This window comes from Podarcis pityusensis (assembly GCF_964106645.2).
Source record: "Podarcis pityusensis genome assembly, chromosome: 4".
NCBI classification, from domain to species: domain Eukaryota; kingdom Metazoa; phylum Chordata; class Lepidosauria; order Squamata; family Lacertidae; genus Podarcis; species Podarcis pityusensis.
Window position 1 is genome coordinate 71,879,281 of NC_138027.1, and position 23,926 is coordinate 71,903,206.

At 40.7% G+C, this 23,926-nt stretch overlaps 1 protein-coding gene across 7 annotated transcripts in view; it reads left to right on the forward strand.

Annotated features, from left to right (window-relative positions):
* Nucleotides 1–23,926, forward strand: part of ZBED1 (zinc finger BED-type containing 1) — a 142,213-nt gene that overhangs the window by 38,985 nt on the left and 79,302 nt on the right. For 5 of the 7 annotated variants that reach the window (XM_081001333.1, XM_081001332.1, XM_081001334.1 and 2 more), the window contains one exon: nt 22,480–22,587. In XM_081001333.1, the coding sequence (XP_080857459.1) occupies nt 22,480–22,587 (108 nt within the window). Of the gene's footprint in view, nt 1–888; nt 6,384–22,479; nt 22,588–23,926 lie in introns of those variants that run through there. The other 2 variants (XM_081001330.1, XM_081001331.1) reach the window with 1 other exon arrangement.

The following is a 23,926-nucleotide window of genomic DNA, read 5'->3' on the forward strand; positions in this document are numbered from 1 at the left end:
GCTGCCCACAGCGAGTATGTACAAACCTGAATTAATTAGGGCTTAAATATTGTCAAGAACTGAGATACTCACTTGCCATGGTGTCTTTCCTCCCATTGGTAAGTGTCATGAATTCCTGACCACCTGAGCTTGGATATGGGGAGGAGAGTTCCTGCAGTTACATTGTGCTTTGAAATTGTTATCAGGTCTTATAGAGGTCAGCATGACATAAGTCAGCCTGCTTCTCCATGGGTCCTCAGCTGGTGATAGACTGCAACTCTCATAACTCCTGACCATTGGCTAAATTGGCTTGGGGTGATGAGACATTTGCAGTCCAACAACATCTGGGACCCAGAGTTGAAGAACACGGAGCAACTCTTACTATCTTCTTAGGCAGAGAACAAGGCAGGAAATCATCCTTGACATTTTGCTGTGCTTTGGAAGTGCTCAGAGTGCCAGCAGAAACAAGGCCATGCTGGGAGATAAGCTTCCCCTCCTGCAGAGTTGGAGGAAGGAGCATATTTGTGGCAACCCAATTTTTGGTCAGCTGTCAAGGCCATCTAAAATGTTCTGTTCCCTTAGTGTTTTGTCTGCTGAAATGGCATAAGTTGCTTGTGGTAAGGAGAGGAATGCAAGCTAAAACTGAGACCTTTACACTGAGACATTGGCTCTAGTTCCACATACCATGTAACTTTTAGTTTTGGACAAGTCTTCTGTCAACATCCTGAATTTGCCATATGGTGTCCAGATACATAGGCTGTGGTGTGTCCTACTTGCAGAGTGGGAGCCATCCTCAAACGTATTCAAATAATACTAAGTATATTGTGCTTGTTCACAAAAGCACTGATTTCTCATATTTGATCAGACCTACGCTTTCTCATTTTATTTTTGTTTGCTGCCTTTTATCAGGTGCTCATTAATGAGTGAAGAACCAAAAGGTTGGGACTGTGGCCAAGAAGCAATGGAGAATAAAAGTTTGGAAACTTCCCCGTCAGACCTAAAGTTAGTGGCCCACCCGAGAGCAAAGAGCAAAGTGTGGAAGTACTTTGGCTTTGATACCAATGCGGAAGGATGTATAATGCAGTGGAAGAAAATCTACTGCCGCATTTGCATGGCACAGATAGCCTATTCAGGAAACACGTCCAACCTCTCTTACCACCTTGAAAAGAATCATCCAGACGAGTTTTGCGAGTTTGTGAAAAGCAACACTGAGCAAATGAGGGAGGCCTTTGCCACGGCGTTTTCAAAACTGAAGCCAGAATCGTCTCAGCAGGCTGTTCAGGACACCTTAATTATGAAGGCAGGTCACAGTTACGAGAATAAAAAGCACCAAGAGCTAACATTGGCAGTGATTAGCTTAATATGTGAAGGGTTATATCCTCCTTCCATTGTAGATGAGCCAACCTTCAAGAATCTTTTAAGAACGGCCGACCCCAGATATGAACTTCCTTGTAGAAAGTATTTCTGCACAAAGGCAATTCCTGAAAAATATATGGCTGTCAGGGATGTTGTGCTAAAAGAGCTGACTGATATCCCGTGGTGCGGCATATCCTCTGACATGTGGAGAAGCGGGAACCAGAACAGATCCTACGTAACGCTGTCAGTTCATTTTCTCAGTAGCGGCGCTTCCAGCTGCCTGGCTGTTAATTCCCGGTGTTTAAAAACATTTGAAGTGCCCGAGGAAAACACCGCAGAGACAATTACGCGAGTGCTTTATGAGATATTCATTGAATGGGGAATCAATACAAAAGTTTTTGGTGCTACAACAGATTATGGGAAAGACATTGTGAAAGCTTGCTCTCTTCTCGACATTCCAGTGCAGATGCCTTGCTTAGGGCAAACTTTTAATGCGGGTATACAGCGAGCTTTTCAGCTTCCGAAGCTGTGTGCTTTCCTGTCGAGGTGTCGGAAGCTGGTGGAATATTTTCAGCAGTCTTCAGTAGCCATGTGCATGTTGAGTGAGAAGCAGAAGCAGCAGAACACTCCGCCCTGCATGCTTGTGAGCGATCGTGTTTCCTGGTGGGGAAGCACTCTTGCCATGCTGCAGCGACTCAAGGAGCAGCAGTTTGTAATTGCTGCAGTTCTTGTGGAGGACAGCAATAATCACCACCTGATGTTGGAAGCCAATGAGTGGAATACAATTGAAGGCTTGGTGGACTTGCTCCAACCGTTCAAGCAGGTTGCCGAAATGATGTCTGCTTCCAAATACCCAACAATAAGTATGGTGAAACCTCTCCTTCACATGCTGCTGAACACAACACTAAACATCAAAGAAAATGACTTGAAAGAAATCAGTATGGCAAAGGAAGTGATAGCCAAAGAATTGTCCACAACATACCAGCATGCGCCCGATATAGACATGTTTCTCAACGTTGCAACTTTCCTGGACCCCAGGTACAAGAAACTTCCATTTCTTTCAGCGTTTGAGAGACAGCAGGTTGAAAACAGAGTAGTAGAGGACGCAAAAAGTCTCCTAGAGGAAGAAAAGGAGAACACATTGAGGCCTGAAGAAAAGTTTTTTGCATTGTCTGAAGAGCCACCAGTGAAAAAAATGGCAATTTCCTCTACCCCTCCTCCTACTAGCGCCATCAATAACATGCTTGCAGAGATATTTTGCCAGACAGGGGGTGCTGAAGACCAAGAGGAGTGGCATGCTCAGATTATTGAGGAGCTGAGTAATTTCAAATCCCAGAAAGTTCTTGGACTAAATGAAGATCCTCTCAAGTGGTGGTCTGACAGGCTAGCTTTATTTCCTGTTTTGCCAAAGGTACTTCAGAAATACTGGTGTATTGTGGCCACAAGGGTTTTCCCTGAACGTCTCTTTGGTTCCTCTGCAAACATTGTTAGTGCTAAGAGAAATCGGTTAGCCCCGGCTCATGTAGATGAACAAATCTTTTTGTACGAGAACTCTCGCAATGGGGCAGAAGCTGAGCCAGAGGAAGAAGATGAAGGTGAATGGGGCTTGGATCAGGAGCACATCACTAGTCTAAGTGACACCACAAATGTAAACAGCAGTTTCTTTAATATGCGAGACAGTGGCTTCATGTAGAAGGAACGCTTAATGGTACATTTTCAGAGAAAAGGGTATTTGTTTTAAGCTGCCATTACCAAAAAATAGTTTCACATGAAGATAGTGTTGTAAATACCAAATGCTTGTAACATAGCTTTGTTTTATGTGTGTGTGTTGTCTTAAATTCCGAGTGCAACATGTGACTCCAAAACACAGAAGTAGGCTTGAGAGTTATTATTGAATTCAAATCCATATTCAGGCAAAACTTTTAAACATGTTAAATGTCCTCTGTTGTTGTAATTATTGTTACTATTACTATTATTTATTGAATTTAGAGCCTGTCCTTCTATCTGATGGAGCTCAGGGCAGCAAACACATCCGTAATAAAACAATATTTATTTATTTTTTAAAAAGAAAAACAGCTAACATAACAACATTCAAAAAATTTACAGGTAAATTTACAGTTACAGGTAAAAAGGTTCTTTCTTCCAGGGATCGCAGGATTGCAAGGAACAGTATCTGGGTAAACAGGAACATGGATCAAGGCAGCCTGGATAGCTCAGTTGGTTAGAGTGTAGTGCTGATAACGCCAAGTTTGCAAGTTTGATCCCCATATGGGACATCTGCATATTCCTGCATTGCAAGGGTTGGACTAGGTGATCCTCAGGATCCCTTCCAACTCTACATTCTATGATTTTCAGATGCCTTCTGAAAGTCAGTAATGATGGAGACAGACCCACCTCACCAGAAAGAGCAATTTCGCAAATGGGAAACTACTACTGAAAAGGCCCTGTCGTAGGTCAACACCAATTAGGCAGCCCCATTGTAGAATCTGATGTGGTTGATCCTCAAGAAGGTGTTCATTTAGGTAATTGGGGCCCAAGCCATTTACGGGTTTATATACTGGCACTAACAGCTTGAAATGGGTCTGGTAGCTCACTGGAAACCAGCAGCACTTTCAGGACCAGTGTTGTTCTGTGTCACTTACTAGCCTAGCAGTCAGGTTCTACAGCAGTCCAGACAGGTTCCTAGAGCAAAGGCAACTGAAGCCAGGCTGTCTTGGTGCAAGAGTGGCTGTAGCTTGTGAATCGGCCTAAGCTGGACATCAGCACTCCTATCCATGAGTCTCTTTAAAGTTGGTGATGTGTCAGAATCCAGGAATACTACAAGCCTATTCCTTCAGAGGCAGTGCAGTTTATCCTAGAACAGGCCACACTCCTAATTTCTGGACATGGGAGCCCCCCCCACATAGTATCTCAATTTTATCAGTTTATTGCTGAACAGCAATCTCCTTGTAGTACTATCTGGTAGCAACCCTACAGGTAGTGGAACCACTGAATATAGTACTTCCAACTCCCAGCTCATGGTCAGTGGTGTCAAAAGTTGCTGAGGGGTGAAGGTGAAACAACACAGTCACCATCCTCATCTCTCTCCTGATAAAGGTAATCAAGGCTATTCTTGTGTCCAAACATGATCTGAAACCAGATTGGAATGGATATAGATAATTTGCTTCTGCTTGCTGGCCACTACCCTCTTGGTCAACTTGCCTGGGAAGGGAATATTGAGAGACTGTAGATTTTCTAAAACCTTTGGAACCAGGTAGGATCTATTAAAGAAGAGTCAAACCACTACCTATTTTAAGGTGGTGGAATTAACTTCTTCCCACAGTGAGGCCTTCTGTTAGGAATAGGACACACAAGTAAAAAGGGTAACTTCTAAGCAATTACTCAGCCCTTCTGCTACAGACAGAAGTAACATGTTGAATGGTCAAGCCTAATAGATGGTTTAACTTCATTGCAGAGCTAATTTGCTGTAGGGATTTGAAGTCTTAAAAGCTTTGATCTGAACGTCCTCAAGTGTTTAAATATTTAAAGTTTTAAAGGTAAGATCAGAACACCAAGGGTTTTTTTTGGGTTGTTTTTTTAAAGAACCTAATTTAATGGATTGCTTCAAATGTTACTCTCCTCAATAGATTAGTTTCTGTGCTGGAAGCACTATGTGTCCTCTAATATGTTAAATCAAAGATGCTCATGCTTCCATTCTTTTTTGCCCTGATGGATTGTAGTAGAATCCTGAAACATGTACCTGAATGTGCCCTCAGAGAATGTGTAGCATGAAATGACTCATTAAGATTTGCTGTACAGATTTGTTGTATTGCTGATGGTCACAGTAAAATATAATGGATCATGAAGTTTGCACATACACAGAAATGTTGAGCATTGTGAATTAAGGAGATGCTTGTTTAATGTCTTCTCCAGTGAACACGTTTAGGATTGGGTGACAACCTGATTCTTCACCTCACTTTCTCCCTTCAAATAAGAGTCAGTAACACGCCAACATTGCCAGATTGGCTGGTTGGCCAGTGAATGTTGGTCATGATTCAACACAAAATTCAACATAGAATTCAACATGTTTCAGCTTAGCGATTTCAGTGGACTTCAGTATGTTTACCTCTTTGCTGAATAGTTTCCTTTGTATGATATAGTACCCTCATAAAAGGTAAATTAGAGCTCCAGTGGAGGCTATATATTTTATGAAATTAAAGGCTTTATTTTTTTTACCAAAGGGCATGCAGTTTTAACTTGTGCTTGTAAAAATCCTGGCTGGAGGGAGTGGGTGTTACCCTTACCTCCTGCTTCAGACTCCCAAGTCCTGGTTCTGGAATACAATTTTTGCCATGCCTGAACTTGCAATTGCCCTCTCCTGTAACTCTTCTGATTGAAATTCAAGGAGGATTTTTCAAATTTTTTGGAGCTTTATGTTCTCTTTCATACATGTCTAAATGTTGGCTGGATAGAGATGTCATGTTTTACATTATTTAATGTTATAATATTTAATGTTACAAGAATGGGCTTCAGTGTGCCTTGGGGTCACACACACTCCTTCCCTTTCCTACTTTATGTGTGAGGTGTGGAGATTGAAAGCTTTCACTTTTGGTTTCAAATAAATTGCAGTTTCATATTTTGTCTGAACTTCAAAAGCTGTCTTTCATTCCAACTCTTGCTAGTTTGAAGTAAACCAGAATCAAACTGATTTCAGATGGTTTTGTTTGCTATCTGGAGGAAGGATGAACCACACATTCCTGAGGTTGGATGTAATGGGAAACTGGTTTATTCAAAACAAAATAGATGCTTTCAGTGTTCTCCCATAGGTGTGAAGGAGGAGAAGGAATGAGTAAGTGCATGAGTTCAAGTGGCTCAGTCTCAACCATAGTTTTAATGTAATGTCTAAATTTGGCCAATGGTTCTTATCATTACTATTGAAGCAAAAATTGTCTTGTATCGGTCAAAACAGTATGGCTTTAATTTGAGGATACTGATATGTCTAATGCACATGTACGCTTAATGAGCTTAATTTTATACCACTGTTATTATAAAATTTAAGTTGGAAATGGTCTGATGGTCCTTTTTGCTGAATAGAACATAATATTTATATTGTGATGATTTAATGTGACTGACAATTGTTTTAGCTACAGATGGTTCTTTTAGAGCATTTCTTGGTAAAACTGGTGTACATAAATACATCATTTTGTTTGTATGCCGCCTTTCCATAGGTAAAACCACGATCAAGGCAGCTTGCAACATGAATATTACAGACACAACAAAAGTAGTCATAGACAATAAATAAAACATGAAACAGTACCCATCCAAATTGAAACAATTTCCACATAAATCATAATAAGATCTAAAATAAAGATACAAATAATAAGAATATCAATAACAGCAACAACCTCCCTGCAACAAAAACCCCTAAACAATACCCCAACCCAAGAGTCTGTTCAGCAGCCTCAGCTTTTGTGATTGGAGTCTCTCAGGTGGAAAAACACCAGCAAGGCAGGGAACAAGTATTCCACGACTCACAGCCAAGATGGTGTATGGTGTGAAGTGTAACAATTCATGATAACCTGATTCCATACAGGTCTGTTTCCTTTTGAGAAACCAGTTAAATGAATTGGCCCTAGTTCTTACCATGCTGTAATATGTGGGTAGTAAAACTGCGTCTACAAAGTATCTCAAGTCTAATTTTATGTGGCCGATGCTACCTCCTGAAGCTGCCCCATTTCATTCTTCCCTCTCATGGACAGAATATATAGGTAAGATAAGATCTATAGCTTGCTGTGCCAGTTCAGTATCACAGAATTTGATGCAGCTTCAGCACGGGAGAGAGATTTTGACCACATGACTATTTAGACAATATGACATTTCTGCCATATTGGAATTACTTAAATACCGCCTGAGATGGCTTAAAACCTTCAATTATTTTGTAGACATAAATATATAACAATGTTCCGTAGTTCTTTTAGTTAAGCAAATCTTTTATCACTAGCTCTACTCATATTAACAGGAGATGAGTAGTTCTAATTTTAAAAAGTTTCTTAAGGATATTGCCAGTGCATGACACTCTCTAGTGCAGTGGTTCTTAAATTTGTCTCTGGGCCAAACTTTTTAGAATAAAAAATCACTGGCTCCATTTATTGTTGGAAAACAAAAACAGCGAAACAACTCCTAGCAGCGCTTGATTTTGAAAGAGCATCCACATTTTGCAAATTTTGATACTATACTACACTGAAATATTTAAATGTTACTTTGATTGTCCTTGAATCTTGCCCCTATGCTTGCCATCGTCTCCAATGTGGCACACCACACCCTTTGCGAACCACTGCTCTTGTGCTTCCCGGGCTTCTCTATATAACACAGAAAGCAAGACAGAAGAGTTCTGATATTCTATATACCCACACAAATGTTCACAGATGTTGTTGGTTTCCTTGTTGACAATGAACCTTCACGTTCTGTAGTATACCTCCTATGTTGTTGTTGTTGTTTAGTCGTTTAGTCGTGTCCGACTCTTCGTGACCCCATGGACCAGAGCACGCCAGGCACTCCTGTCTTACGCTGCCTCCCGCAGTTTGGTCAAACTCATGCTGGTAGCTTCGAGAATACTATCCAACCATCTCGTCCTCTGTCATCCCCTTCTCCTTGTGCTCTCCATCTTTCCCAACATCAGGGTCTTTTCCAGGGAGACTTCTCTTCTCATGAGGTGGCCAAAGTATTGGAGTCTCAGCTTCAGGATCTGCCCTTCCAGTGAGCACTCGGCTGATTTCCTTAAGAATGGATATGTTTGATCTTCTTGCAGTCCATGGGACTCTCTCAAGAGTCTCCTCCAGCACCATAATTCAAAAGCATCAATTCTTCAGCCATCAGCCTTCTTTATGGTCCAGCTCTCACTTCCATACATCACTACTGCTAAAATACATCACTACGGGGAAAAATACCTCCTATACATGAATTTAATTCAATCAATGCAGAAGGCACTTATTTTTAAACCACTATAGTACAGAAGCACCCATTATTGTTTGACTTTACTCATGTAGACACATACAAGGCATAAATTTATGTGTGTATCAGCCATATACAGCTCAAATCAGTAGAACCTTCTGACGCAGCCTGCTGAATATGCTGTCATAGCTTGGGCATTTTTAAATATAGCTTGGTGAATCCCATTTTGGAGCATAGTTTCTAGAAAGTGATCGAAAGCAATATGTCAAAATATTCTTAACTAATAAGCCATTTAACCCATAATGTTTTCCCCTCCCTTCTGATTCTCAGCTGTTGCAATGTTGACCAGCTAAAGGCATCAAGGAAGTACCTGATGAAATGGCAATATTAATCTGATTTGAACTTGCTGAATTTTAAATCCATGGAAGCTCAAGATGAAATTTAAACATCAAATTAGACTTATGCTGTCGTAAGCTATATTTGTTCCACCACACCTAAATACAGTAATCAACTTCTACCTACTATCAATGTTATTCCAGCTACCATGACTGAAAACATGAAATGGTTGGCTATGCCTTTCCCATATCCTGTATTCTGGCCCAGGAAGTAAATTTTGTCAGAGCTGTGGTTGAACTGAAGGTATTTTCCTTTCACACAGTTGGCTGACTTTGGAGCTGGTGCTAGGTGTCATTGGAAGATAGGAAACAGTCTTATATAGAGGTCTGGTCCATGTAACCGTACACTATTTACTGATGAGCTAATACGAGTCAAAGGCTTTGTTCCAACCTGGCTATCAAAAATTACTTAATTGGAGATGCTGGAGACTCAACCTGAGACCTTTTGTGTCAAAGCATATGCTCATCCATTGAGTTTAGCAACTTCAAAAGTTGTATTTCAAAAATTGTAAAAAGAAAACAAAACTCAAAACACACACACAAAAAAAACAATTGTTTCTACTTGCAGAGCCAATTCTGTCTTGTCTTCCTTGCCTTGTATTTTCAAGTGCTTCAAACCCTTCTTTTTTCTAGGTACATTTATTTCTTTTTTAAAAAATGCATTTTTTCAGAAAAGGATTTGATTTCATTACCTAAAGAGTTTTTTCTAGAGTTCTTGGGGTGGAAGGGGCATAAATGTGACTTTTCAAAGTGAAATGGAGCATTTGAGGATAGAGATGGATAGAATGGGTTTAAGTGTAGACATTCCACTTGGCCTCATACAATGCATTTCTGGCTTTAAATTTTTTTGGTATCCAGAAGAAAACTGTACATGGTTGAAATGACATGTTACTGTGATCTAAAACCATTGTAAGTCCTTTCTGTTGTGTGTGATTTATTTGATGTTTTAAGCTCAGACTTAATAAACCCACAGAAAATAGTTCCTGTAATTTTTCAAACAAACAACAACTTTCGTTAACATGTTTCTGGAGCTTCCTGATTGAACTATTCCATCTTCAAATTCATGTATTCAAACTAGGTGTGTTAACGGTTTCCCAATGGGGAATCAACTTAAAATATTTCTAAGTAGTACCACTTCCTCTTTCACTGCTCATTGCGCCAGTAAATGTGCTGACTTCTTTGTGTCTACATACAAATGTACTGTCCTATGTGAGGGCACAAGCTTCTGTTCCAGATTTCCATCCTACTTGAGTTGAGAATGGTCTTCCATGGAAAAAGCAACATTCTGGAAATACTTCATCTCATGTTGTGGGCATATGTTTTCCTGGCTTTGTACCACTGGAGTAGTAGTTTGTTCAGAATACAGTTCCGTTACAGCCCAAGGGTTTGCAGCTGATTTTCTTCTTGCCAAAGGACCTCTACATGAACATGATGTGTCTTGCAGGCACAGGTCTGCAAGTAATGTGTGTGTTTCAGCCAATGAAAGCCTCTCTGTGATGTGTACCTATATCAAAACATTCTCTAAAATATACACAGTGGTACCTCGGGTTACAAACACCTTGGGTTACAAACACTTTGGGTTACAGGCTCTGCTAACCCGGAAGTAGTACCTTGGGTTAATAACTTTACCTCAGGATGAGAACAGAAATTGCATGCCGGCGGTGCGGTAGCAGAGGGAGGCCCCATTAGCTAAAGTGGTACCTCAAGTTAAGAAAGGTTTCAGGTTAAGAACGGACCTCCAGAATGAATTAAGTTCGTAACCAGAGGTACCACTGCACTTGAATTTTTTACATGTTCTACAAAGAACTATGAATTTATACCCTGATCCTGAAAGATGTGTGCTTTCCCAGACTGCACTACCCTTATTGCTGCCCACTACACATGATTTTGAAGTGGAGTATCAAAAACATTTTGTGATATTGCAGGAGGAGAGGTGACTGATTAAAAATACCAAACAAACTGGCAAAGGCGACAGGGATGGGACCCTGGAATTTCTCAACCAATTTGTAAGCTTTAGCAACTCTTTGGAACTTGTGTCAGGTTTAGCAAATACAGTGGTACCTCGGGTTACAGACGCTTCAGGTTACAGATGCTTCAGGTTACAGACTCTGCTAACCCAGAAATAGTACCTTGGGGTAAGAACTTCAGGATGAGGACAGAAATCATGCACCGGCGGCGCGGCGGCAGCGGGAGGCCCCGTTAGTTAAAGTGGTGCTTCAGGTTAAGAACAGTTTCAGGATAAGAACGGACTTCCAGAGCGAATTAAGTCCTTAACCCGAGGTACCACTGTATGTACAGATGCTAGTAACGTGAAAAACTCTTCCTGCCTGCTTTGAGCCATAGTAGTTCCTGTCTTTTACATAACCTGTTCAGAAGCTCACCCTGGCACATATTGTAGGGACCGATCACTTCATTTTGTGTTGTTTGGCCCATTGAATAGGAGATGATTTCATAAGCATGGATCAACCTTCCAACTGGGGTCTGCTGAGTAGAAGTCAGGGGAGTGATGAGTGCACCAAAATTCTTGACTCGAAGTACGAAGATATGAAGTGATGTAAATTAGGGAAGCCTGCTGTGTACATCAAAGTATATAGTACATAATCAGTCCTTCAGTCTGTCATCAATATATGAGATGAGCCTGATTATTGAAATTCTAAAAATGCAGCTTTGGAAATTCATTCTGTCAGAGAACAAGACAAGGGCATAAATACAGTCTATATTATATTAAGTATATTAACAATGGAAACTAAAAACCCAAGGTTTTCCTGGTATTTTATTGTGTATTACATCCTTGTGCTTTTAATTACAAAAAGGGGAATTGCCCCAGCCCTGTCATGGGGTATGCATAGCCTTCCAAATGTTGCCGAACTACAGTTCACATCATCCCTAGCTATTGACTATGCTGGTGGAGTTTGATAGAAATTGGTTGCAGGTCTTTCCCCTGCCCTACAATATACAGAAGAGCTGCTTTCCATTAGTTTCCCTGTTGTTCAGTACAAATTGAAATTAGCGGTATTATAATATTAACATCTTTTAAAATGATTTCTTTTAGTAAAATTGAAAATGCTGTTGGGAACTATTATTAAAATAGGAAGCAGTATCCTCTCATAATGCTGTGGTTGGCGGTCAGTGCTAGTGGCTGTTAAATCTTATAATAGATAACAGGCCTGATGCTAAGCTGTCAGGAACTGGTTGGACGCAAAGGAATGGTGGGGGGAACCTGCTGTGAAACCTCCAAGGGAAGAAGGCTCAGAGCCCAGGGATTGGTTGGTGGGACACGTGGAGTGGAAAAGAGAGAAAAGACTGGGAGGAGGTGCCGGAAGCTGAACAAAGCCTAACAGGGCTTTGTTAGCTGGGATAGTCTGGCAGAGAGCAATCTAGTATCAGACATAAGCTGAAATAGGAGGAGGAAGGCCAAGAGGCAGAGTTAGGCTTGTGTGTTTTTTTTTTTTTTTTAATAATATTTATTGCTTTTCCAAAAAATTTAAACACTAAAAAAAAGAAAAAAACAATAAAATACAATACATTAAACTAACCAAACAAAACAAAAAACAATAAAATAAATCAAACAATTTCATTATCCCATCTTTCATTCACTTATTTCCACAACCTCCTCACACCTCCCTTTTTGTATTCCACTTCTGTTAATTATTTCAGCAATTCCTTTCCATCTTCCTCTGTTTCCTATCCTATAATTATCTTAACTCATTCTAACCTTATTTTTTCCTTTAATACTCTATTAATCTATTTATACTTAATTCCTTATAACATTTCTGCTAAAGCCATGTAAGTTCATTCCAACATTTTTCTAACATTCATTGATTTTACAGTATTTCTGTAAATAATCTTTAAATTTTTTCCAATCTTCTTCCACCGACTCTTCTCCCTGGTCTCGGATTCTGCCAGTCATTTCCGCCAATTCCATATAGTCCATCAACTTCATCTGCCATTCTTCCCGGGTGGGTAAATCTTGTGTCTTCCAATATTTTGCGATGAGTATCCTTGCTGCTGTTGTTGCATACATAAAGAAAGTTCTATCCTTCTTTGACACCAATTGGCCGACTATGCCCAGGAGAAAGGCCTCTGGTTTCTTCAGGAAGGTATATTTGAATACCTTTTTCATTTCGTTATAAACCATCTCCCAAAATGTCTTAATCTTTGGGCATGTCCACCAAAGGTGAAAGAATGTGAGGCAGAGTTAGGCTTGTGAAGAGGCACAGCTTCCTGCTGTGACAAGCTACTGCTCCCCCTGGTGTCCCAGAACTAGGAGAGTCATGAAGTGGGAGGGGCAAAGACAGGCACACAGGCACAGTCTCCAACTGCTTGGAAAACACCATGGAGAGAAGATGGGAGGCGGGAACCTTTAGTCTTCATGGGTGCAAGACCTGAGTTGCTGTGCTCATTAGGCCTGACACTCCTGTGTGGATCCTATTTTGCTGATAAAGAGTTAACTCCAGCTTGCTCAGTGTGATGTACTGCTGATTTGCTCCTGCCATAAGATCAGTGATCCTGTTGAAACAGTGCCCCTGGTGCCTGCTAATAGAAAGGAGGGGAAGTGATTTTTGCCAATTCCTCCTCCCTCCCCTGCAAAAGAATACAGTGGTACCTCGGGTTACATACGCTTCAGGTTACATACGCTTCAGGTTACATACGCTTCAGGTTACATACGCTTCAGGTTACAGACTCTGCTAACCCAGAAATAGTACCTCGGGTTAAGAACTTTGCTTCAGGATGAGAACAGAAATTGTGAAACTTAATTCTGGGCTTTTTGGACAAAATATAAAGACTTGCTGGAAAATAAAACTCCAAGGTGGCTTTCACCTTTGGAAGCTAAGGCCCGAAAAAGACCCAATATGGAGGCCAAATGGCCAAAATACTGGGAAATATTAGAAAAAGATGGAGACAATTGGAAATTGCAGAGTTTGGAGAAAATGAAGGATAAAGTGCGAGACTGGTTACACTATGCTCAGATTAAAGAAGTTTTTAAAAATGACAAGAAACTAGGGTTCCAGGTGGAGAAATCGAAACTAGAAACAGAACTGTTAGAACCAAAGATTAAGGTACTTTCAAGAATGTATAACTTGCTGTTAAAATGGAATACACAAGATGACATGGTTAAATCGGCTATGATAAGGTGGGCGCAGGACATTGGGTACAATATCATGTTTGAGGACTGGGAAAGGTTGTGGAGCACTGGGTTGAACTTTACTGCATGCAATGCTTTGAAAGAAAATGTAATGAAAATGATATATAGATGGTATATGACCCCAGTCAAACTTGCAAAAATATACCACCTGTCTGATAATAAGTGCTGGAAATGTAAAGAGAGTGAAGGAACATTCTTCCACCTCTGGTGGACCTGCCCTAAAGTGAAGGAGTTCTGGGAAATGATCTATAATGAACTGAAAAAGGTATTTAAGTATACCTTCACAAAGAAACCAGAGGCCTTTCTTTTGGGTATTGTCAGCCAAGGGGTGGCAAAGAAGGACCGGACATTTTTTATGTATGCAACAACAGCAGCAAGGATACTTCTTGCAAAGCACTGGAAAACTCAAGATCTACCCACACTGGAAGAATGGCAGATGCAACTGATAGACTATATGGAATTGGCTGAGATGACCGGCAGAATTCGAGACCTGGGAGAGGAGAGGATGGAGGAGGACTGGAAGAAATTCAAGATTTATCTACAAAAATATTGTAATTTGATTGAATGTTAAGCAGGATGCTAGATCATAAATAATTGAGCACCACTAAATTAGATGATTCAGGATGATAAGTGAGATTGAGAAAACATAAACTTTTTCGAGAATTATTAGACTATAAATAAATAAATAGATGGGACATAAATGCAAACAAGATGATAAATTGCTGGTAAAAATTTATAACGATGAAAGTGGGAGCGGGAGATGTGAGGGAGTCCAAAGAAGATGTGAAATTATGTTAGAACATATGTTATTTTGTTTATTATATCTATTTGTATTGTAAACCCTAATAAATATTTATAAAAAAAAAAAAAAGAGAGAACAGAAATTGTGCTCTGGCGGCACAGCAGCAGTGGGAGGCCCCATTAGCTAAAGTGGTGCTTCAGGTTAAGAACAGTTTCAGGTTAAGAACAGACCTCCAGAACTAATTAAGTACGTGACCAGAGGTACCACTGTATTGACTCTGAATATTGAAAAGCCTCCCTCCATTTTTTTGGGTTAGCAGGAGCCTCCACTAGATCAAATGCTTTTATCTTTGTGGATGGGCATCTTTGGATCCAGCCCAGTGAATATTTGTTGAATGAGTGTAGACTACATACAAAATTTATACTGGGGAACAGTTTGAAGGTAAAGTGACATTATTGTGTTATGGTTCTGGGTTTGATTCAGACTAAGGGTGGTGTCCATCTTAGCAATTCTACTAGCACAACCACTTCATGCTGTGCAGTGGGACTTCCACTCCTCATCTCTCACCTCATCTGCTCTAGGTGGTTTGGGGAACCCCAGAACATATTTAGAGAGTATTGGGACAAAGTGAAGGGTTCTGTTACGCTTTCAAAAGTGCTTATGCTAGTAGAAGTGTTTAGTTGGATACCTCCCAAAATGAGTTGCACTCAAACCCCATTGAAATCAATGTAGAGAGTTAACAAGCTCCAATGGAACCAATGGGATTTATTAGCAACACCCTGTGGCTATAAAATTATTGACCAAACATTGATATTTGAAGGTTATCTCCCCCACCCATAAACCAGCTCTTTTTCCTTTCCTTGCACGTATTTGTTATATCAAACTTCTGATTTGCGTTTTAATGAAGGTTCACTTCCAAGTGAACTTAATCTTGATTTCTTTTTCATTCTTTCACTTTTGGAATATAATTAAAGTAGCTCTAAACTGATTGTCCAGTTCAGAAGTGAAATGATTGCCTTATCTTCAAGGGTCAAGAACTTCCAGCAGCGTCCAATCACTTTATCAGCAGTCATCTGACTTGTGGTGTTATCTGATTTTTTTAACAAAAGGCCTCATTTTCAGGGTACTTGGAAGTCCTGCTGGCTTATTCAAGATGAGGATGAAGCACACACTACCTGTTAACAGACTTTCTCTTGATTATTACTTTGCATGTCTAAGGGCTAAGACATTGTGAACTTTACATGGATGATGATGTAGCAGGTGATGAGTATTCATTGCTGGTAATTGAAATTCTAAGAATTTAGAAGGCTGGCTGAGGCTGGCATATTTCCTGCCTCCCCCCCCCCAAATTGTCAAATAGGGATTCCTGCCAAGCTGTATTTGGGTTTTCTCTTTCTGGAAGGGAATTCTGGTTGAGCGTTTGAGCTTTCGCCATGTTCGGCAGATGAACAATTTCCAAGGTTTTCCTGTGTTAGTTGTTTCTATTCATGTTGCTTACTCAATGTTACGCTGGTTACAAAGGCAGTACAGCAGAGCTTTCCAAACTCTTGTGTCAGTGTGTCGGCTGCGGTGTGTAGGTGTGTTGTGTGAACACTCTCTGCTCTCCTCCTGGGGCTGAGAAGGGAGTGGGCAGCCTGTTGGTTTGCTAATAAAACTGAATTACTGTGTCGCGAAATGATACATGCCTAAAAATTGTGTCACCAACATGAAAAGCTTGGAAAGCTCAGCAGTACAGTGAATTGAGTTGGGGTGTGTCAAAAGAAACCTGTTGACTCAAACAGGTATTGCAGTGAATAACTACTATTATTTACAAACCACCTAAACATTTTTTGGCGGCGTACAGAGATTTAAAACAAAAGCAAGGCAAGCTCATAATCTAATAGAAACAATACAGAAGGAATGAGGGATGGGAACAGAAGAGGAAAACAAGCAAATGTAGCTACCAGTTCTAAAAAATTACATAATTGCTGTTCCAGTGATTGGCTAGTGAGGAAAGAGAAGGAGACGGCAGTTGGTCACAGCCTCCTCTCTCCTTGATACACAGATACTTTAGAGTGGGCTCCATGAAGTTAAAGGGCACATTGCTGGATGATTCATGACATTCAGGTGTGGGGTAGGTTTTTTTCTACCGCATACCACTTTCTGCAGATTTGGTCTCAATTCTGAGTGGTGATGTTGATCTGTAAGCTGGACAGCTGTCCTCTTAACAGCAGTGTGTCGTTTATAGGGAACAATTAAGGGATGAACATTCTCCTATATTAGCAACAAGACTAGCATGCAGCCAGTGACCAAATTGCTGCTTTGCCGTAAACTTTAGTGTACCTATCTACCCTCTGATGCAGCCAGATGGAAATAGCTGTTGAAGGAAATGGGTTCTGGGAGAAGAAAAACCAGTTCAGACAACAGGTTTCTCAGTGGCAATCAGCCATAATAACTAAAAACGGGACCTCTTATTATAGGCAGCATACGTCTGATTATCACATGCTGAGACAAAACCAGGGATGGCTATTTCTAGCACGGCCCGGTTGGGATTGTTCATGGGGCGTATAACTGGGTATTGCTGAAGGCAGAATGTTTGACTAGATGGACTTTTGGTGTCATCAAGCAGTTCAGTTTTAATCAGTGGTTGTCAGCTGGAAGTGCCTTCTCCCCTTTCTCTCCTAGGAAGTGGGCGTACACCTGCTACCATCAGCCTGAGCACAGCTGGCTGGGGGACTTAAGACTGACATGATGGCTTGTTTGGGGAGCAGGGCAATGCGAAACTGCAAGGGATTTGCGGGTGGAACAGTGTATGTGCTTACTGCTGATTTCATTTTTTCAGTCAGCTGGGAAGTGGCTGACCCAGCCAGCTGAGAAAACACACACACACACACACACACACACACACACACACACACACAGCTGCATTTACTGTTTTACTGTATTTTCTAACACCCCCCCACCTTATTTGCATATTGAAGCGAATCTGCGATTCAGCAGAGCTCTTGTTTCAAGTGTGCAAATTATAAACCAGGGCAGTTGTGACCATGAGATGTGCCTTTCCTGAAACCAACAATTGTGCCCCAGAGAGCAATGATATATCGGATATATATCAGAAATCATGCTGTGCTGTCAGCAAGAGAACTTAGTGACTCTGTAGCCTCACCATCATCACATGTATAACTCTCAGACATGTGGAACTCGCAGACATTGTGCTGACACACTGGTAGAATTGTAGAGGTGGAAGGGACCTACAGTGGTACCTCGGGTTACATATGCTTCAGGTTACATAGGCTTCAGGTTACAGACTCTGCTAACCCAGAAATAGTACCTCGGGTTAAGAACTTTGCTTCAGGATAATAACAGAAATCGTGTTCCAGCGGCGCGGCAGCAGCAGCAGCGGGAGGCCCCATTAGCTAAAGTGCTGCTTCAGGTTATGAACAGTTTCAGGTTAAGTACGGACCTCCGGAATGAATTAAGTACTTAACCCAAGGTACCACTGTATTAGGGTCATCTAGTGCAATGCAGGAATCTTTTGCCCAACATGGGCCTTGAACCTAAGACCCTGAGATTAAGAGTCTGATGCTCTACCGAGGGGCAGGGCTTTGCCACATGCCTCTGTCCCCCCTCACACATTTGTTTATGTGCCTGAATAGGGCTTTTGAGAAACTGCATAGTCAACAATGTGATTCACCAAGGCTCTTCTGTGGCCTTCATTGCATCGGAAAAGCTTTTTGCCTGGAATGATCAGTTTGCAGATGACAACTGTGCACACTCACATTGTGATGATGAGAGCCTTTGGGCCTTACAGTGACTATTGCTGAATCAGCAGATTATTTACCTTTTACTATCCACTTGTTTTTTAAATAATAAACATTATTACAATAAGCCCTGTATATATTTATCAATAAACAGTCTGCAGGATTAAGTTGTGTGAAAAGTGAAAAAAATGTATATATTACCTTATACTGCGCCATCAGTGTTCATTGTGCTTTGGACTATCACCAGCAAAAAAAAAATATGGATCCCTTCTCTGAAAAGCATGCATTCAGAATTTTGACAGGGGGGAAAGTAACAAGAAATGGAGAAGGGAGGGAATTGATAGCAAGAGATAAACGTAGGCAAGTGCATGTAACCCCCCTCATTAATTGTAAATGGGTGTGTGTGTGTCCCTGTGTAGAAAGGGTTGATGGGAAGTGTGGCTTCTCAGGCCTTCTGCTGATGTCCACATGTTCAGCCTTGATGTCTGCATATGGACCTCTATGGGAATCAGAAGCTTGATCACACAGGTTCCAGCTGCTGTGGAAGTCTACCATGCAGGCTTTCCTGGTTCAGATGTCCATGCCTAATGTGTAAATATCATCCCTTTATGTACCTGGATTCCCTTCACTTGATTCACTCATGGAGAGAGCTGTACTTGTGCTCAGTTATGATATCTGAGTGATAGGAAGATTTTTGCTAAATGAAAATACTTCCAATCTAGATCTCTTATTTCATGCTTATGTAGGGCCTTGATAGCCAAAGATACTTTCCTGTTTGCCATATCCATCAACGAACACACAACTACATGGAAAAATGAAAGTAACTACAATAACAAGCTGAAGTCTTAGCTCCAAAACCCATGATAACTGGAGGCAATATTTAACTCTACAATTACCAGCTACTATACCAGGTACTGGCATTCAGAACCTGGAGAGTTGACCAAGGGTGAATACGTATAGTCTTTAGGCCCAAAAACATTAGCCATTAGACAGTGGGGAGAATGTGGTAGGTGGATGAACTGAACTTGCGAGGGAACCATTGCCGTGGTTTTATTTCAAACCTCCTTCAGACTATTTTGGCTGAATTGTGACTTCAGGAAGGTAAGACTTGTAGAATTTAGCTTTGCTCAGAGTTGGAATATTAAAAAAACCCCAAGCCAGCTGCTGCTGCTCCATCAGTTTTGGAGCAATACAGTTCCTTTAAGTGTATGCAGGAAGCTGCTTGGAGAATTTCTTCTGTTGTTTTGCTCCTTGTATGTCAAAAATGCCAGCAGCCCCCTGCCACTTTCTTGTTCCTCTGATCTTTTGTGCTGTCGTCCAATGCAACCCATTTTATCTGTTGTTTCAGGGCTGCTCTTGTCTGACATTACAAAGATTTCTCCCAGCTGTTTCCCCTTCCCTTGTTTCATCCTTGCCTTCAAAGGCTATATTGCTTTTTGTTGTGTACACCTGTTTGTTCAATGAGATCAGAGTCCCCCCCCCCCCCAGAACTTAGTACAATTTATGATTTTAAACAAGTAGTATTACCAATAAAATGTATGTAGGTCTTTTTTTCTTTTAACATGTTGACCAGTTTTTCCCCATGTGTGCATGAAGCTTGTGTGTGTGTGTATAATCTTTACAAAACTATAAAATGCTTACAATGATCAGTAACCCAAACAATGGACTTATTGCTTCTTATATTGCCAAATCATTCTGCAATGCGAAGTAAATAAAAATTGACTGTTTTATGGAATGAAGCTGGCTTCTAGAATGTGTAATGAGGCCTATTATTGTTATGCTTTTATGGTGTTATGGTGTAATTCCAGGCTAATGAAAAAGAGGGAAGCAAAATTGTTCATGTGTATGTATGTATGTATTGTATGTATGTACCAACCTAGCAGTTCGAAAGCACGTCAAAGTGCAAGTAGATAAATAGGTACTGCTCCTGTGGGAAGGTAAACGGCGTTTCCATGAGCTGCTCTGGTTCGCCAGAAGTGGCTTAGTCATGCTGGCCACATGACCCGGAAGCTGTACGCCGGCTCCCTCGGCCAATAAAGCGAGATGAGCGCCACAACCCCAGAGTCGGTCACGACTGGACCTAATGGTCAGGGGTCCCTTTACCCTTTACCTTTATGTATGTACTGTATGGTGCTTAAATAGGATATTAATTTCTAAATCAGTATTAACCTTCCAAAACTTAGAAAATATTTTAAATTATTTATGTTTTATTTATTAGTTTGTAAACTTTTTATACTGCCTTTTCTCCTCAGATCTCAAAGCAATGTAGATGGCAGTTACCTTATATTATTAGCATAACAATACTGTGAGGAAATTTAAGGCATTCAGTTAGATTCATGGTTTACAGTACTTAGAATGTGAACCTTGGTTTTGCACATTTACACCCAGCTTTGTGTGGACAGGTGGAGTCCCCCCGTCCCAGGCGACCCCTGACTGGAATAATGACTCAAGACAACATGCTATTGGATTAAAATTGGCCATAAGATTCACCTTCTGTTGTGTGGGCAGGGCGGTCCCTCCCCCTACCTGGCTGATCCCCTGGCAACATCTCCCCAGGTGGGATTGGGCGATTGGCTGAGGTAGACAGAGACCTCCAGGTATCCAGCCTGGGGAGGGCGAAGCCAGCCCGTACTACCGGATGCTGAACTGGGATCCAGGGGCTGCGCACGACCACGCAAAAGGTGCCCTTATTTGATGTGGTCATTCCAGCTGTTACTCATTTGGGCTTCTTTATATTGTCGACCAATATCACCAACAAATTTTGAAGTGGTTTCAGCCCTATGCTTAAAGGACAAAGGGTGTGACCCTGCTAATTCTTCTGGACCTCTCACTGGTCCTTGATACTACCAGCCATGGTATTTTGGCCCTAGGCTGTTTTTGCTATGAGGTCCCTCTTGTTCCGCTTTCTTTCCAACATCTACATGAAGCTACCGTGAGGGGTGCCAAACGTATGCCGATGATTCCCTTCTTTACCTTTTTTTTTTTTTTTTGACATCTGAGTTAAGTGATGTGTCGAAAGTGCTGAAATTGGTAGTGGAATGGATGAAGGACGATAAACTGAAATACAACCCTGAAGAGGAAGACACTGAGTGTAGGCGGTTCATCTACTAGAGAAGACAGTGTTCTTCCTGTTCTGGATGGGATTGCACTCCTCTCCAGGGATCAGTGTTGCGCCTGGATCCAGATTTGTCACTTGAGATCCCTGTGAAAGAATGCCTTTCCTCAGCTAAGGCTGGTGTATCAGGTACAACTCGTCCTAGACTGGGATAAGCTTTGCTAGCCTCCAGATGCTGACTACTGTAATGTGGGGTTGCCTCTGAAGCTGCAGCTATTTCAAAATAAAGCCGTATTTTCAAGCACAAATGCTTGGACTTTACCTTTAAAAGCCTGACATGATTTGGGGCTTGAATACTGAAGGATCACTTCTTTTCTCAAAGATGAAGGTGGTTATGTATTGAGGACACTTCTAGTGGTCTTCCACAGAGTTCACCCTCCTGAGGAGCAGTGAGTGGCAAACAGAAAAATGACCTTCTCAAAAGTGGCACCTTAGTTATGGAATTACCTTCTTAGGTAGCCTTGGTTTGGGACTACATTAATTTCTTAGCATCAGGTACATGTACAAATTAGATGGGCTTAATATATTTATCGGCATACAATTTCCCCATTTTTATAAGTTTTAGTATGTATGATTTTCTTTTGGATTAAGGGTTGGCGCCCATGAATGTATTGTAATGAGTGATGCCTAAAATACAATAAAAATAATCTGAATATAAATCTCAGCACCAGGTGATAACTGATAATTCTTCCAGACTTTATAAGTTGTTGTTTTTTTTTGAGCTGCTGCTTTTATTGTTTGTTTGTTTGTTTAATTATTATTATAGCTGATTTTTCTGCCCTTGTATTTTTTATTGTGATTTCTTTGTAAAGTGCCCTGGAAACATGGATAAAACCACCGTTTTGTGTTTTTAATTTTATATAAGAGGATTTTTTTTTATGTGGTGGTTGGCTGCAGCAACTGTATGCTACTGGTGTTCTTCATTATGATCCATAAAATAATACCTTTGCAACTGCTGGAAGAACAATCGCCACATAACACGAAATGGCTGTAGCTGAATATTTTGTTACAATGAGTAATGTAAGCATTGTAGTAAAATAGATCTTAACCTGAATTACTTTTCTCTTTTCATGCAGTTTTTCCTCTTCAAAATGGGAATGTTGCCATAGTGACCGGAGGCACTAGAGGAATTGGTTACCATACTGTGAAGTATTTGGCAAGACTTGGCATGCACGTCATAATAGGTACTGTTGGTATTGCAATGATAAAAATATTTATTAACAATGTAATGTCATGTAATTTGATTTAATTATTAGTTACCTTTGCGTCGCATTATTTGCCCCAGGAGTTCTGAGTAGCATTGCAAGCCTAGCCATCATCCTCATATGTTGGTTCAGTTGAGAGATGATAATGATAACTCATAGTCTCTTTCATAGACATAAAGCAAAGTAAAATTTAGCACCAAGAGTAATGCATTGAAGTTATGGAACATTGGCCAGGATCCTAGAGGGTTGCAACCAGTAGGGGTTACTTCTTATGCAAAATAGATTCTTTCAACACAGTTTGATTTTCCAGGTGCAAGGTTCTTGCGAGAGCTATTTGGAGAATCAAAATAACAACAATAATAATTGCTGTGGTTGCAGAAGCTTTTTTTGAGGGTACCAAAGATACAGATCAGGCATAGACAAATTCGGCCCTCCATATGTTTTGGGACTACAATTCCCATCATCCCTGACCACTGGGCCTGTAAGCTAAGGATAAGGTTTAAAATTTTGAGTAGAGTGGCATCTCTCTGACCTCTGGGTTTTTTTGGGTTTTTGTTGTTGTTTTTTGGAAGCTCATAAAAATCATTAAGTTCAATGTTTGTCCAAATTTGAATTACATGTAGCTGAGTTCCATGGTAGCTGTGATTATAGTTTGTTTGTTTTTTAAAGCTGAAATGCCATTCATTTGCATTTCACTCTGAATGGCCTTATTTTAGTTCCTTAAAATGTGCCAGTTTGTGTATTTGAAGAAATGGCTGGCCTGACTTCCATGTCTGTTTGGGTTACCTTGTCAGTAGTTAGAAAAATTTCAGTCTGTGACTTGGGTAAACAAAATGTCTCTTCTTTACTTTCTAGGCAGCATTAGGCTTGACAGCCTGTATCATCTGATAGACAATGCACTGCTTTACATGTCTTCTAAATGTTCTAATATAACCGTCCCTGCTGTGACTGCACTTCAGGAGATAAAATGTTATTTTTATTACCTTTTCCCTAGCTATGTAACACAGTAAGACTAGAAAGAGTTTGGCATTTCATCTGCACAGGGAGATCCTATGTGACTACGATAAAATATACTTGCCAAGGCTTCGTGCTACAAATAATTATAGGCACACATCTATACTCCTTCTGTTACATAAATAGTAGAGAAGGAATATGGAAAGTTTCCCACCATAATTCCTATCACCAATGAAAAATTAGGATCTGGCAAAATAAACAGTTGTTTATGTTTTACCAAGACAGCATGTTCATAGAAATAATGATTTTGAGATAGGACCCCTGACCATTAGGTCCAGTCGTGACCGACTCTGGGGTTGCGGTG